Source organism: Pseudopodoces humilis, chromosome 23, assembly GCF_049639895.1.
Source record: "Pseudopodoces humilis isolate 2021_Gansu_Grassland_sample_001 chromosome 23, ASM4963989v1, whole genome shotgun sequence".
In the NCBI taxonomy this organism is placed as follows: Eukaryota; Metazoa; Chordata; class Aves; order Passeriformes; family Paridae; genus Pseudopodoces; species Pseudopodoces humilis.
Window position 1 is genome coordinate 4,367,560 of NC_142222.1, and position 15,314 is coordinate 4,382,873.

The window sequence follows — 15,314 nt, forward strand, 5'->3', positions numbered from 1 at the left end:
TCAGGGTCTGCCCAGGCCAGGGGGAGTGTGGGCCATGCTGCCCCTGTTCCTGTCACCCAGAGGTGACAGTGGGTCCAGGGACACCTTGTGTGGCAGGGCAGGATCCCTGATAGCCAGGGGCTGCTGCTTATCGGGACCCCGGTGCACACAGCCCTGGCCTCGCAGGGGATTATCACCTCCCCCCAGCTGACTTCCAGGAATGCCAGCCTGTCCTGGCACAAACAACCCGGCACAATGGCACAGCACTGGCTGCAGGATGTGGCCCTGTGGGGACAGACAGGGCTGGGGGGACACAAATGACCAGGGTCATGCACAGGCAGGTGACACTCATGGTCAGGGGGTGGAGCCTTCTGGGGACGTGTGTGGCCAGGGGACAAGTATGACCAGGGTCATGTGCAGTGAGGGGACACAGCCCTCTTGGGGACACATGTGGTCAGGAGGGGCATGCCCTTGGGGGGACACAGCTGGGGGTTACATCCCTCCAGGGGACACACATGGCCAGGGGAGCATGTCCTTTGGGGACACCTAACTGGGGGATGCATCCCTCAAAGGGTCACATCCTCCTGGGAGGGGGAATGTATTTCCATGGTGTCCCTAAAGGCAGGAGGACAAATCCTTTTTTGGGGACACACTGCTAGGGGTCATGTCCCTCAGGAGAGCAAATATGGCCAGGGGCACAGCACTACAGAGGTCACCCACCCCAGGGGGACACAGGCTCCCTGCACTCACGTGTACCCCGTACCTCACCTGGGGGTGCCTGTGTAGGGTGCCCCCCCCTCCACTCCCAGATGTCTCTCCTGGGCCCCATCCCCACAGGCTGCCACCCTACCCTGTCCAACACCACTGTCCAGCAACTGGGAACTGTTTGCAGTGGGGAGCTCCCAGTTCAGGGTCCCCACAAGTATGGGAAGGGATAATCTTGGTGACTACAGGAGGATGGGGCATTTGTGGGGCCACATTGAAGCGGGGGTGGCCCCTTACAAGCCCCACATGCCCACATCCCCCCATGGACAATGCCAGGCTGGGTGGGGGGAGCTGCTTGAGGTGGTGCCCCCCCGGGCATGAAGGGGTTAAGGGCCCCGTCCAGCTGTGCAGTGCAGATGTGAGATATGCAGATGAGGCAGAGCAGGTTTTATAAGGCGGGTGCAGACCCAGCACCCCACAAAGCCCCAGTGCCACCCCCATAGGTAGGTGCCACCACCCCGGGGAGCTGCTGCTCTGCTCAGGGAGGGTGGAACTGGGGGAGACAAAGATGGGGGTTTGTGAACCTCTGTCCTGCTCTGAGATGGTGGATATGGGATAAAAGCAGGGGTTAGGGGGATGCTGTGGTGGGGAGGCAATTGGGACCTTCAATCCCACTCTGAGGCAACAGGACTGGGGGGCAAAGGTGGGGTGGGGGGGTGTTGGGGTGAGGGGACGATTGGGAATCTCTGCTCTTCTCCAAGGTGGTGGGAATGGGGTGACAAGGAGGAATTAGGGGGGATGCCTAGGTAGGGAAGCGACTGAGAACCTCAGTCCTGCTCTGGGGTGGAACTGGGAGGGATAAAGAGCAGGTAAGGAGATGCTGGGGCAGGGAGGCCTCCAGGAGGCTCAGGAAGCAGCAGGAACAGGGGGACGGGGATGGGTGAGGGTGACACCGCGGTGAGAATGGGCTGTGCTCCCTAACCATGCTGTCCCTGCAGGCTCTGCTCTCGTCTCCACGCTGTCCCGGGCAGGATATCATCGTATACTGTAAGTTGGCTATGAGACACTACAGTATAGATGATGTACTCCCCAGGCTGCACCGACCTCCTCCCGCCACCACCGACCGGGACCACGGCCTGGGGCACCGAGGATGTGTGGCCGGGGATGGGAGGGTGGTGGGATGGGGTGTGGGAAGACCTGGACACAGCCAGAGACCCACGGTTGGCGGGGAAACCGTTACCATTACTGAGTTTAGTAATGGTAACGGTTCTGCCGACGGCCAGGCACACGGCACGGCATGGAATGGCACAGGATGGCACGGGATGGCACGGGAATGGGACAGGAATGGCACAGGAATGGGACAGGAATGGCACAGGAATGGGACAGGAATGGCATGGGATGGGACGGAATGGGGCGGGAATGGCATGGGAATGGAACAGGATGGCACGGAACGGCACAGAGTGGGATGACACGGACACAGTGATGGAGCCCTGGAGACAGGCACAGGACAATAAAGAGATTTAGAAAGCCATGGCTCCGTCTCTCCTTCCTCAGCACATCCCCTGCGGGTTCCAGGCCTGGTGGAACTGGGGTGCACTGGGGTGGGCTCGGGGGCTCAAGGGTGCACTGGGGTGCAGGGTGTAGTGGGGAATTCTGGGTGTGGTGGGGAATTTTGGGTGCATTCAGGCATAGAGTGGCACAGGGGTACCTTGGGGCAGAGTCTTGCGGTGCAGGGGACATGGGAGTGCGCTGTGGGGTGTTGCAGGGAGCACTGGGGTGAACTGGGAGGTGCTGGGGTGTGCTGGGGAGGGCTGGAGACTTGAGGAGTTTTGGGATGTAGGGTAGGCGGAGCACTGCGATGCACAGGGCTGAATAGAAGGGAACTGGGAGCGCTGGGTCTCACTGTGGAGCACAGAGGGCTGTAATCACATGCAGGGGATATGTTGTGGGGGGCACTGGGCGTCTGGGGATGGACTGAAGAGGGTCGTGGGGAGCACTGGGACAAACGTGTGTGTGTGTGTGTGTTGTAGAAGGACTGGGCTGTGTGATGGGGAACACTGGAGGCACTGGTGACACTGGGGTGGCATTGGTGACACTGGTGACACCGGGAGCACTGAAGACCGTGGCGGGGCCGTGGGGTGACACCGGGAGCGCTGGGAGGGCACCGGTGACACCGGGACCGGGAACCGCGCCGTGCCGCCGGCAGGGGGCGCTCCCGCGTTCCCCGCCCCTCGGCCGTTTCCGTCCCTCAATTCCGCGCGGCACAGCGGCGCTCTGGCCCCGCCCCCGCGCTCTCTATGACCCCGCGCTGTTCGCCAATGGGAGCCGGGCGCCGCTCGCATTCCCGGCGTGCCCCGCGGCGGGCCAACATGGCGGCTCCCATGGCCGCGGCCGCCGCCCGGGCCGTGCTCTGGGCCGTCGGTGCCGCCGCGGCGGGGCCGCTCCGGCTGGGAGCAGGTGCGCTGGGGCCGCGGGCGTACTCTGAGGGTGGCCGGATCCGGGAGGTAGCGGGCGGGAATCCGGGTCCGGCCGAGAGGCCTTGCGGTGGGGTGAGCGCTGCCCGGACGGTGCGTGTGGAGGTAGGAGCCAACGCGATCTTGGTGTGTTTTAGGTACGTTCTTGGTATATTCGGTGTTTTCTTCCAGCTCGCATCCCGGGGAGCCGCTGGAGCGGGCGCGGCTCGGCGCTGGGCAGGATCCTGAGTATTCCCAGGCGCTGGAGCGGGAGCAGCTCGGCGCTGGGCAGGATCCTGGGCATCCCCGCCGAGGCCGCGCCCGCCGCTCTGGGCCAGCACCCGCCGCCCGTGGCCACCGACAAAGGTGAGTGGTGCCGGCTGCCGCCCTGCCCCGGGGCGATGCTGACCCGCCGAGGGGTTTGGCAGCATCCGAGCTCCTCCTTTCGCTGGCAGAGGAGCAGAAGCGTCTCCTGGAGAATCGGCCCGACCAGCCCCAGAACCCCAAGGTGCTGAGAATCGCCATCATCGGCGCTCCCAACGCCGGGAAATCCACGCTCTCCAACCAGCTCCTGGGCAGGAAGGTGAAGCTGGGGTGGAGCTCAGCCTGTTACCTTGGGCTTTTTGGCATGTCCTGGCTGTGTAACAGGCTTAATTAATTTCCTGCAGGTTTTCCCAGTCTCCAAGAAGGTCCACACCACCCGCTGTAAGGCCCGGGGTGTCATCACACACGAGGACACGCAGCTGGTGAGTCCTGGAGACAAAGGGCAGGATTTGCTCATCTCTATCCCTTGGGATCACTTCCCATTGCACAAAGATAGGGTTTTACCCCAACCTCTCACTGCTGGCAAACTTGAAACATTTGTTTTTCCTTTTCCTAGATCATTCTGGACACGCCTGGCCTCACTAACCCCTTAAAAGCCAGAAGGTACCACCACTGGCGTGGGGAGGGGGAGTGGTGCTGCCTATCAGGGGTTGATAAAACAGGAATGGGATTTTCATTGTGCAAGGTCTGTAAACTAGGAGTGACACAAATGTGTATTTTTAGCCTTATTTTGGTCTCCAGGGATTTTTTTATGTTGCAATTTCAGTCGGACACAGAACCTGTGATGTCCCTTGAGCCTTTTTGCATATGGTTCTGTGTGTCTGCACATGACAAGGCATGTCACAACCCCTAAAGCAGCTTTGTGGCAGCTGGAATGAGGGAAAACACTGGTTTCCCTCTACTTTGAGGGGGAGGATTATAATTATAATGAAGTGTGTCTGGTGTAGTCATTTGTATGTGTCTTTCAGGCATAATTTAGATGAAACCATGCTGACAGACCCGTGGGACAGCATGAAACATGCAGATTTAGGTGGGTTTTCAACTCTTTTTGGATCAAACCAAATCCTTTTCTGCCACACAAGTTCCCAGCTGGGTGTTTGCTGGCAGCACAGGCAGCCCAGGGAGTGTGAACAAGGAAGGAAGGAAGGGCAGAGAAAAGATCTGGAATATTGAGCTGAGGAAGGGATAAGAACTGCCTGGTGCCAAGGGGAGGCACTTTGGGTTAATAATTGGGCTTGGATGTTAAGGTTTAACACGTGTGATGTCATTAGGGTGACATGGGTAAGCTGCATTTTAGTGTTTTGTCAATAAAATTATTCTTTTTGTGTTTCTTCTGAGGAGAGGAGTGACCATAAACTCTAAAGCTGCAAGTGAACATTGTGGAAAATGTAGATTCATCCTGTTTCCCTCCCTCTTTCCTGGCAGTCCTGGTTCTGGTGGACGTGTCGGATCACTGGACACGGAACTCTCTGAGCAAGGAGGTGCTGAAGTGCCTGTCTCAGTTTCCCCACATCCCCAGTGTCCTGGTCCTGAACAAGGTAAATCCTGCTTGTTCTTCCTGCCTTCTTCAGGCACCACCTGGCATCAGCAGATGGGTTTTTGGGTCCCTGGTGTGTTAAAGGATGCAGGTTTTCCCCCCTACTCCAGAATATCAAGGGGTGTGTGTGTACCTGTTGCGTGCACAAGCACTGAAAGTTGTGCTGCTGTCTGAGGTTTAAATCCATCTGGGCAGAGGAGCCAGGTTGGTCAGGGTTAGGGAGAATCCCAGCAGGGCTGACAGGTTCTCAGTGTTTGTGCAAACTGGCACTGCTGACACACTCTGGTTTGGTCTCTGGTCACAACTGTCCTGTCCTGCAGCAACTGCTTCCCTGGGTGGTTTCTTCTGGCTCCTTCAGATCCCAGGCCCAGCTGCCCATTCACTTCATTTAGGATAAATCCTGACACCTCTCTCTCTCTGACTTCAGGTGGACATACTAAAGAAGAAGTTTCTCCTGCTGGAAATAATAACTGACCTGACAGAGGGAATTGTAAATGGAAAGAAACTGGGAGTGAAATCTGCAGTTAAACAGGATTCCAGTTCTTCAGCAAAGTCTCCCCTTCGTATCACACAGACTTCTCCACCTGAAAGCAAGGTCCCAGGGCCTCCCTTTGGGCAGGAAAAGAATCAGGCCCAGGAGGGCTCTGGTTTGGACAAGAGCAGTGATGTTGGGGGTGCTGGCACAGGGGAAGCCCATGAACCCGAGGATCTAAAAGATACGAAAGGATGGCCACACTTCCAGGAGATCTTCATGCTGGCAGCTCTCCATGGGGAGGAGGTGGATACACTCAAGGTAACTCCAGTCTGAACTTGTGTCACACCTGGAGACTGGGATGGGACCCCAGCACTTCATACTGAGCCTCAGCTTCTGTTCCTGGCCTGGGATGGGAGGAAAGTGTCACGTGTCAATGTGAGATGTGTCCCTGCTGCATCCCCAGAGTTTTCTGTACAAAACTCTTACCTGGGGCTCTCCAGTCACCAGCTTGTTCACAACAATGAATCCACACCCTGCTGTCTCTCAGCTCCAGGGGTTCTGTGGGCTTTTGTGACCGATACACACAGCTCTAGGGAGGGATTTCAGAACTTCCCTTTCTCTTTTCCCTGCCCAAAATACCAGAGCAGTGCCCTGATGCCAGGCCAGCAGCAGTGCCCTCTGTGCAGAAGGAGCACAGGGGTGTTGGCACTGTGTGGGAGCTGATGGGGAGTGTGTTGTGCCCACAGAGGTACCTCCTGATGCAAGCCAAGCCAGGCCCTTGGGAATTCCACAGCAATGTGCTGACCAGCCAGTCTCCTCAAGAGATCTGTGACAATATCATCAGGGAAAAGGTCCTGGAGTACCTGCCCCTGGAAGTGCCTTATGGAGTGACTCAGGTGGGAAGTGTGCACTGGCAGACTTGGCCATGAGCTTGTTTTATTGGGATTTTTGGGCTGTGTGATGAGAATCCCTTTGGATCTGTGGGATCTGGCAGGCACTGTGGGGTGACACACCAACTCTGGTGTGCTCTAAGGCCCTTTCTGTGTGTGAAGAGGCCACCCTTGTGTGCTGGTGTCTCCAGAGGAGTGGTGTTTGGAATTCCTGAGGATTTTCCAGGATTGCTGAGTGCTTTCTTGCTGTCACAGGTGACGGAGATATGGGAGGAAGGAGAATGTGGGGAGCTCCTCATCATGCAGAGCCTCCTGGTGCCAAGGGAGTCTCATAAGGTGAGTGAAGAAAGAAAGATGGGGTGCTGGGGAGAGTGAAGGGAGGTTCCCCAAGTCCAAGACCTTGCTGTGGTTCCCTCTCTTTTGGGAAGAGCCACGTACCCAGTACTGGCTGCTCAGTAGCAACTTACACCTCCCCGAAGTTGCCTCACAGTTTAATGTTGGAATTTCCCTCCTTGCTTCTGTGGCTGCACTGTTCTCCTGGGCAATGTAAGGGTGAGTTTGATGATGTTCTCTCCGGGTTTTAACACAGAGGATGTTGATTGGAAGAGGAGGAAAGGTCATCAGCAGGATTGCTCGTGAGGCTGGCCAGGACCTGATGAATGTTTTCCTGTGTGATGTCCGCCTGAAGCTCAAGGTGGAGGTGAAGAGTTGAGCACTTGGTGTGTTTCAACAGCCCTTGAACTCTCTGATCATGTGGAGAAACCAGTCCTTGGGGTCCTTGGCACCCTTCTTCAATCCAGAAATAGAGGATGATGGAATCACTACAATGGGCTGAAGTGGAATATATTATTCTTTGGGGGAACAGCCCAAATGGAAATTAAATCTCCAGATCTTCTATGGCATCTGAACTGGGGACAGATGCTGGAGAATCAGCTGTACCCATGATTTTGGTACTGCATTTCCACAGCTGCCACCCACTTTTGGGCTGTGTCTCATGTCCTTGCTCTCAGGTGTTTGTACGTAGAAGTTTGGGAGCATCTCCTGCCTTGTGGCAAACAAAGGTTCACAGTGAAGGATTATCAGCACATTTGTAATCTCTTCTGTAGGCTAAATCATGGTCACACAGGAGGATGAGGCCACCCCAGCCCATCTGATGGTCTCATGTTGACTTTTCTCCCTGCCTTGTTGAAATTGGTGGGTGTAGGGAGCCAGTTTTAGGGGTTTGCTGGCAGCTGGAACACCTGTAATGCCTGACAGGCTTATCTGTCATGCAAAACCAGCATGGACCCACTTTTTAGGAATTCAAGTAATTTATTGCATCATCTCGCTCTTTGCACCAGACTCAGAGATATAAACACAGAAGGTGTTGCAGCTGAAGAAAACCCCAAAGTGGGAAGAGCAGCAGGTTCTGCAGCTCAGGTATAAGAGAGCACCTGGCGCAGGTGAGGCTGGAGGAATAGGGCTGGCTCTGCAGGGCCCTTGGCATGGTGGAGCTTGGCACCACATGTGTGTGCCTGGACCTGGTGTCTGGGGTTTGTTTTGTCTCTTTTGTCAGACATTTGGAGCACTCGGTACCTTCCTGCCAGAAATCCAGGTAAATATCCACGTGCAGTTATAAATTAACATCCCTGAGGGAAGGAAAACCCAGTAGTGAAGAGATTGGGAAGGGTCTGGAATCCAAAACTGCTCAGCCCCTTGTCCCTCTCTGATGCACTGTGAAAGAAATGTTTTACCGTTCTGCCAAGGAATTCTATCTGGTAGTGAGATCAACTGAAAACTGGGTTGGGAAATCTCCACGGAGCGTTCTTCCTTGTTTCCCAGTAGCAGGGGATGCTGTGGTCCCTTGAATGCTGCTGTCCATCTTTTGTATTTCCCTTGCAATAAAGAGAGGTCCCAGCACGAGTGATTGTTCTCTCCTTTATCTCCCTGGCAGCCTGACCTCATGGCTGCCACCTTCCCTCTGTTTTATTCCAGCTCCAAACAGGGCACTTTCATGTCATTCCTCCTTCCCAGCTGAGCTTAGATCTCGCTTCCTGAGCTGTGACTTCTGAGGGTTGCACCTTGTGGGGGGAAAAGCTGGGTAAGCAGGGTTTAAGAGGTCTCATAAAGTGGGGTACATGGGAGGGGTCAGGGTCACCCTGTGCTGCCCAGAGCTTCATCCCAGGCTGCTTCCAGGAATAGAGCAGAGTGCCCACAGCACCAGCCACTCCTGAGGGCAGTGATAATGCTCCTGGCATGGAAAGGGTTGAAGTCTCACCTTCCTGACCTACAGCTCCTTAACAAGCTTTGAGAATCCCACTGCAGGCCCATCACGAGGGTGCAAATCATTGCTTCCCTGTGGAAAGAAACTTCATGAAGGACTGACCCCATGTGTGTGTGGGGGGTATCTGTTGAGAGCTTGGTGTGGACAGCATGGGAGCTGTGGCAGAGCCCCTCTGTGTTCCCTTCCTCACCCACCTATGTTTCCCTGTCTACCCCTGTGCCCTTGCCATGATCCCATGTCCTCCCTATGTCCCCGGCCTGTCCCTTCCTCTTCCCTACATATCCCCTTCACGTCCTCCCTGTGCCCCGCCATGCCCTCCCTTCATGTCCTCCATGTTTATACCCACCCCAAATTCCCCCCAGTGTCTCCCGCAGTGTGTACCTGCCGTGTCCCTCCCTCACACCCGCCCCAAATACCCCTCAAATTCCCCCCAATGTCTCCCGCAGTGTGTACCTGCCGTGTCCCTCCCTCACACCCGCCCCAAATACCCCTCAAATTCCCCCCAATGTCTCCCGCAGTGTGTACCTGCCGTGTCCCTCCCTCACACCCGCCCCAAATACCCCTCAAATTCCCCCCAATGTCTCCCTCAGTGTGTACCTGCCGTGTCCCTCCCGTGTCCCCATCCCCGCTGTTCTGTGCACTGCCCCCCGTTACCGGCAGGGGGCAGCGCGGCGCTGCCCCCCCCATTTCCCCCCGTTCCCTCCCTCGCTCCCGTGGCCGCGGGGCCGCGCGTGCGGGGGGCGGGGCGGGCGGCGCGCGGGCCGCGCGTGCGCGGGGGCGGCTGCGCAGCCAGCACGGCCGGGGCGGGCGGCGGCGGCGGCGGCGGTGGCGGCGGGGCCGGGCGGGCACAGCGGCGGCGGCGCCATGAGGCCCGGGCAGGGGCACCGAGAGTAAGTGCGGCGCAGGGTAGGAGCGGGGGCGCGGCCCCACCGTCACCACCTCCTCCTCATCCTACTCCCCCTCACAGCGCGGCGGGACCGCCGCGGTTCATAGCCCCCCCCTCCCCCCCATTGTCCTTCCCGGGTGTCCCCTCCCCCCGCCCGCTGAGGCATCACCGGTGTGGCGACCCACCCCCCCTGTCGCGACACCCGCCGCCTGTCGCGACACTCGCTCCCACCCCGCCTCCCCGGGGTCTCTCCCGCTCAGCGCGGAGCTCCCAGGACCCCCGGTAGCCCCGGCGCCCTCGTTACCTGTCCCTGGGTGCCGCGCACACGGCCCGCGATCGCGATAGTGCGTCAGCCATCGCGACAGAAGTGCCGTCAGGGGGAAGGGGGGACTGCGGTCGTAGTGCGAGCACATCCTTTGTGTGATTCTTTCCCAAGAAAAGTGTCTTTTTGCAAGGGATTCGCAGGCTGGTGTGGGCTGGAAGGGACCTCAAAGCCCATCTTTCCCATGGCCAGGGAACAGGTAACGTCGATAAATCATCGGTCGTTTTTATTCCCTACCAACCAATTTTCAAGTGTCTGAAGAAGAAGAAGAAGAAGAAAACTGCAGAGCTGGACTCCAGCTCTCATTCCACTCGTGCAGCAAAGTACTGAGATGATTTTGGTTCTGCAGCGTGTGAACGTCCCCGACCAGCACCTGCGAGGGCTCATCTGCGTCTCACCCTCCCTTGGTAGCACTAGGTACAAGTTTAGGATAAATCACAGATGCAGGTTGATTACTTCAACCGGAATTTGTTCTACTCACTTCTTACTACAGTCCTTAATTTCTCTCTAGTCGTATTCTCAAGAAAATATAAGTTTTTCTGGGAAACTTTTTGCAGCAATACTTTTTTCTTCTTTATTGCACAAGCCCGGTTCTTTGTTGCTCTGCTCACTGCAGGAGAGAAGGGAGCTGGGAGCTCTCAGGAGATGAGGTTGAGTTCCTAAGTGATGTCATTTGTGCTGGAGCAACGGTAGTGACTTTGTGATGGAATAAATCCTCCTGGACGTGTTGGGGCTTTGTGATTTTGTGTGTGTGTGTGCACTGTGGAAACTTTGTCTGATTCAGCAGCCGGCTGAGAAAATTCTGTGCTCCATAGGCAGTGAGGGAACAGAGTGACGAGAGTTGCATTTTCCTTTCAGCTTGTTTATTTCTAATTAGGGCTTTATAAGAATTTGAATTTGTTAGAGTCTGTTAGTTTAAGTGGGTGCATAAAGCAGTGAGGAAGGATGATGTTCAAGTGTCTTACAGGTGTTAGAGTCGAGAGAGCAGAGTTTTGCAGCCAGCAGCAGAGTGCAGGATTCAGGAAGAGCTTTTAGGTGGGTCTGGTGTCCTGTAAAGCCAGTCCAGAGGGTCTGGACACTTGGAGAGGAAAAGCAGTGATAACAGAAAGCAAACCTGAAAGCAAATGCACTCACTATTAATTTTCAGCAGAGGAAGGTTTGGATCAAAAGTGAGTAAGAGTCAGAGGGTAAGGTTTGCAGTTAACACAGAATCTAAGCTTTCATGGAGAAATGCTTCCATAAAAGAGAGGCTGTGTATTTTCAAATGATATTTACACTGGGTAGAATTTCTGAGGTGAAGAAATGAGAATTGCCCTTGTCTGGGGGAGCACAGGTCGAGCAGGAGCTGGAAGAGGAGTTGATTAATTGGCTGTAATTCACAGGCATCACTTCAAATATTTTCAATATTTCTCAACTATTTTAAGAAGCTGTATTGAATTCCAGCCCAACCAGCCTGATAGTCTGGAGAGAGGAAGGATGCATATTGCTGGAGCAAGAATTAAGCAAAAATAGATAAATCTGACATAATGGATGACAAGGGAAAGCTGATTGCTGAAAGATGCTGGCATACTCTGTTTTTGCATGCTTGGCATATATTCTGTTGTGTTACATGGCTTTTGAAGTGTAAAAAAAAAAAAATCTCATTTTGTGCTGAGATAAAAGAAAAGGCAGGTGCTTAAATTCTGTTAAGGATCAGCTTTGATACTGGCATGAAGTAGTGACCTTGCTTGCATTTACCGCCCTGTCATTTTGTGAACTTCTCAACTGAATAAATAATTCACTTAGCACCAGATAAATGCCATTTAATAAGATGGTATTTTTGATCCCCCTTTCACTTCACATTGCAAACAGTTTCACACATTTTCAGTTTGAGCACAGCCTGGGGTGCTATTTCTGTTAATAACATTAAAAATATGTTGGAGAATGTCCACATAGTATTGTTTTTTCTCCAAATGTGAAATTAAGGAACCGTTGTGTTCTCTGCAGCTTGGCAGGCTATTTGCCTTCATTTAAGCTTTATTTGTATTTGTTTCCAAGTTGTCCTCTGATAGATAAGCTTTCATATCTGTGCTTGCTTCTGGGAGCTGTTACCAGATCAAGAGAAGTAAAGGTTTTTGTCAAGGACTGAAGTATTTCTGTTTCCCAGAGGCTCAGACGATGTGCAGGAGCCTCAACTTGTGTCCTCTGCTGCACTTGCTGAAATGCCTGCATGTGGGATAGCAACTTTTATCAGTGTTTCCAGTGCATTATTTTACTTTTTCACATTGGCTTGGCCATTCATTTTCACTCTTCTTCATTTTTGACCATGACTTGTTACTTGCCAGCACAAGGAGATGGGGAGAAGAGGAAGTAGAGAGTTTTGCCCTGGCTGGCCCCACCCCAAAAACCTCCATCACCAAAACATTTTATATCCTATATATTCCTGGCTGACTCATCTTCAGTGAGGTAACAGTGAGGAGAGTCACAGATTTATGAAGTGAGAGGTAAAGTAACTTGCAGGATTCTGGGATTTACAGAGTTGCTAAGTACACCACCAAGAAGGTAGCCACAGCCCGATTTGTTTGAGTTATTTAACAGATGATCAGCACTTTTAAATAATCGCTTTAAGAATATGTAGTTACCTGAATGCTACACCCAGCAGGTGAGTAACAGGTCAATCTGTTGTGTAGTAGTACACTGTATCCAGAGCCTGCTGACTCTTCAGAGGCTGTTTTGGGAGTAAGATGCCCCTGAGGATGAGTAAAAGTTTCACAATTTTCTGCATCTGTAATGAGTCTGTCACCGCACCCTTTTCAATTTTCAGCACTTGAAATGTTTAAACAATTTTAAGCATTCTCAAACTAGGAAGTGAAATGAGTAATTGATTTTTTTATTCCTTGTGTGGTATGCCACATTCCCATTTTCCCATTGTATTTTGTGATTTGTGTTAAAATCTTTACCACACACTCCAAAAAATTAGAGCAATTTTTTATTTTAATTGCAGATTGTTACTTTGACTGTGAATGCTAAAATGAGTTACATGTCACATTATTCATCTTTCTACTTTAAAAAAAAAAAAAGAAGCTTAAAAAGCTTTCCAAATACCGATTGAGGAACAGAGCTCCTGAACAGGCATTCTGCTGGCTGATTTCCAGAAAAGTTGTTCTGAACTTTACTCAGAGATATTTTTCCAAGGGATTGTAATCTTTCAAAAGCTGATTTTACTGTCCAAGCAGGGCATAGCTTGGCCTGCTGGAGCTGACAGAGACTGCTGTGTTCATCTGCTGCTGGTTTCTGTGGTTTTAGTAATTTCATTTAAATGAACACTTGAAAAACCAGCAGCTGTAGCTCATGGCTGGTCCAACCTTATAGATCCTGTAGGTCCCTTTTCCTTACTTCAGCATATTCTGTCTGGGTGTCTCTCCATTCCTCCCCACTCATTTTGTATTTGTTCTGTTGTTGCTATAATTATTCCCCCATTGTGCTTAAGAATTATGCTTCGTTTATGTATTCCCATTGCTTAACTTGTTTATGGTGTGTATGAAGATTAGTCCAAGTTTCCAGGGTTTATGAGGAAAATGATGGTGTTTCATTCTTGGAATAATATCTCAGGAATGTAGTTTGGCTGCAGTGTGGATTTGGTAGGGAATAGTAGGGGTGTAGCACTTGGGGATGAAAACCGGGAAAGATTTTTCATGTGAATTCCATGCAGGGATTCTGGAGTACTTGGAATGTGTGGAGCACTGGGTTGTTGATGTATTTAGAGATAACTGAACTCTTCCAGGCTTTTAAATAGATGCATTGATGGGTGTACTAGGGGGAAATGTTTTAGAAAACAGGTTCTCTGTAGATGGAACGTTTCTGAGACAAACCTTTAAGTACAATTCTGCTGAATTAGGTGACAGGTCCTGCCTGCAGCAGGTGTGGGTCCTGTAGGATCTTTGGTGGGCAACGAGTAGTACTAACATTTAATTTCTAACAGTGTCTGTAGTAATGGTGATATAGAAAAGGTGAACCATAAAAGTGCAGCTATTTTTAGTATTAAAGGAAAAAAAAACAGGCAGAAAATGATCTACTAAGTGATACATTGCTGACGTCTGTAGTGCAGCCAACCCAATTAAGGTGCTGTATATTGTTTCTAGCAGGATTCTGATTGTTTCTAATTTGGGAACCACGGGAGAGCAAGTGGAAAGAGGTGAAACGCCGTGCTCTGCTCTTCAGAGTGGATCTAGCATCCAGTTGTTCTCTGTTATTTCCCTCCTCATACTGGGACAATCTCCCTGGCCTGACTAAGGTCAGGTGGGACTTACACATGCAAAAAAAAATATTCCTACGAGTTTTTGTTGGTAAAATACCCCATAAATCAGTGCTGAGTGCTGTGGATTATTTTCTCATTTCCTGGCCCCAGCATATCCTTTGCTGTATCCTGCTGTCCCTCTCCTTGTCTTCATGTTATTAAACTTGGAGTGTGCATGTTGGAGGATGTGTGTCTCACAGTCCTGCCCTTTCCTGTGGCTGTCCCTTGCCACTCATTTTGTTCCTCTCTGTAGGCAGCTGCTGCATGGAAAATACTTTGAAAAATACTGTAAGGTTATTATCTTGAGCCAGTGCTACATATATCTATACATATATGTATAGATACAGTTTAAATTCTGTTGGAAGGAAATCTTTGTAGAAACCTTTTTCCAAAAATTATGCAGATGCTCCCACTCTTCAGAGTAAACTTCCTCCTCTGCTTATCTTTTTTTAAACCTGGAATGAAAAACAACATGTCTTTTTTAACATCTGGAAAGGGGAGCCCTTCATGCCTACTTTATATTCTTTTATCCAGCATTGTTCTTCATTCATCCTTCTATTCTGGCACTGGTTTTCTTAATTTGTTGTCTTCTAAGCTGAAGGAATGTCGTGTGCTTTGGCTTTGTTGTGGACAGGGAAAATTAGGGATTTGCTCACCCTTCTCTTCCAGCTCATCAGTGTCTTCTGATTCTGTGTTGGATTTTATTTTCTTCAGCTACAGCAAAGCCTTCAGCTTTTGCCTCGAATGGGTGGTGTGTTCCTGGAGCTGGTAATTCGTGCATCCCTTGACTTTAAATTGTTCACAGCTCTGCTGAGCATTTGTGAATGAGCGTGGAGGAAAATCAATATATGAAAAAACCAAAGCAGGAGGAGGAAAACAGCTCTTCCAGCACCTTTCCCCGGTCACACCATTGCCTGATTTAGTTTTTTTGTCTGTGAACTCGTTAGAGTTTAAATTTAGAAATGGATTGTTTTGGGACAAGTCACTTTTAAGATCGTTTTCAGGAGATTTGTGTGTAATTTAATCCCATTCAGGTTTGCTGCTCTCTGATCTGCTTGTTCTGCAAGACTTCAGGTTCTCTATTTCCCTGTACTTCTCCCACTGCATTCTACAAATCTGTTGGGGTCTTCTTAGTGTCAAAACTACAGCAGCATTTATGAATCCTTCTATAACTTTTCTATTCTCTGATTCTATTCATTGACAA

At 51.6% G+C, this 15,314-nt stretch overlaps 2 protein-coding genes across 8 annotated transcripts in view; both read left to right on the forward strand.

Annotated features, from left to right (window-relative positions):
• The first annotated feature begins 1,652 nt into the window (after positions 1 to 1,652).
• ERAL1 (Era like 12S mitochondrial rRNA chaperone 1) lies at positions 1,653 to 8,265 on the forward strand. 2 transcript variants are annotated; one of them, XM_088066097.1, is made up of 11 exons: positions 1,653 to 1,731; positions 3,330 to 3,503; positions 3,593 to 3,720; positions 3,806 to 3,883; positions 4,018 to 4,064; positions 4,430 to 4,491; positions 4,887 to 4,999; positions 5,426 to 5,791; positions 6,220 to 6,369; positions 6,619 to 6,699; positions 6,953 to 8,265. In XM_088066097.1, exons 1-11 carry the CDS (start codon positions 1,668 to 1,670, stop codon positions 7,073 to 7,075), a joined length of 1,386 nt encoding a protein of 461 aa, XP_087922223.1. In that variant the 5' UTR covers positions 1,653 to 1,667; the 3' UTR covers positions 7,076 to 8,265. The 2 variants fall into 2 exon arrangements, with proteins under 2 accessions (XP_087922223.1, XP_087922222.1); XM_088066096.1 differs by lacking the exon at positions 1,653 to 1,731 and adding an exon at positions 3,045 to 3,141.
• A 1,168-nt stretch (positions 8,266 to 9,433) lies between these two features.
• FAM222B (family with sequence similarity 222 member B) overlaps positions 9,434 to 15,314 on the forward strand; it is a 36,386-nt gene continuing 30,505 nt past the window's right edge. The window contains exon 1 of one of the 6 annotated variants that reach the window (XM_014255121.2): positions 9,434 to 9,516. The gene's annotated coding sequence lies outside the window, so the exon portion shown is untranslated. The other 5 variants (XM_005525774.3, XM_088066317.1, XM_088066316.1 and 2 more) reach the window with 5 other exon arrangements.

What these genes read in the sequence shown, in the direction of transcription:
- ERAL1 (XM_088066096.1), top strand. Translation starts at nt 3,054, where the DNA reads ATGGCGGCTCCCATGGCCGCGGCCGCCGCCCGGGCCGTGCTCTGGGCC. An exon ending in CATGAAACATGCAGATTTAG is followed by an intron (nt 4,492 to 4,886) that starts GTGGGTTTTCAA and finishes CTTTCCTGGCAG; the next exon opens with TCCTGGTTCTGGTGGACGTG. An exon ending in GTGTCCTGGTCCTGAACAAG is followed by an intron (nt 5,000 to 5,425) that starts GTAAATCCTGCT and finishes CTCTGACTTCAG; the next exon opens with GTGGACATACTAAAGAAGAA.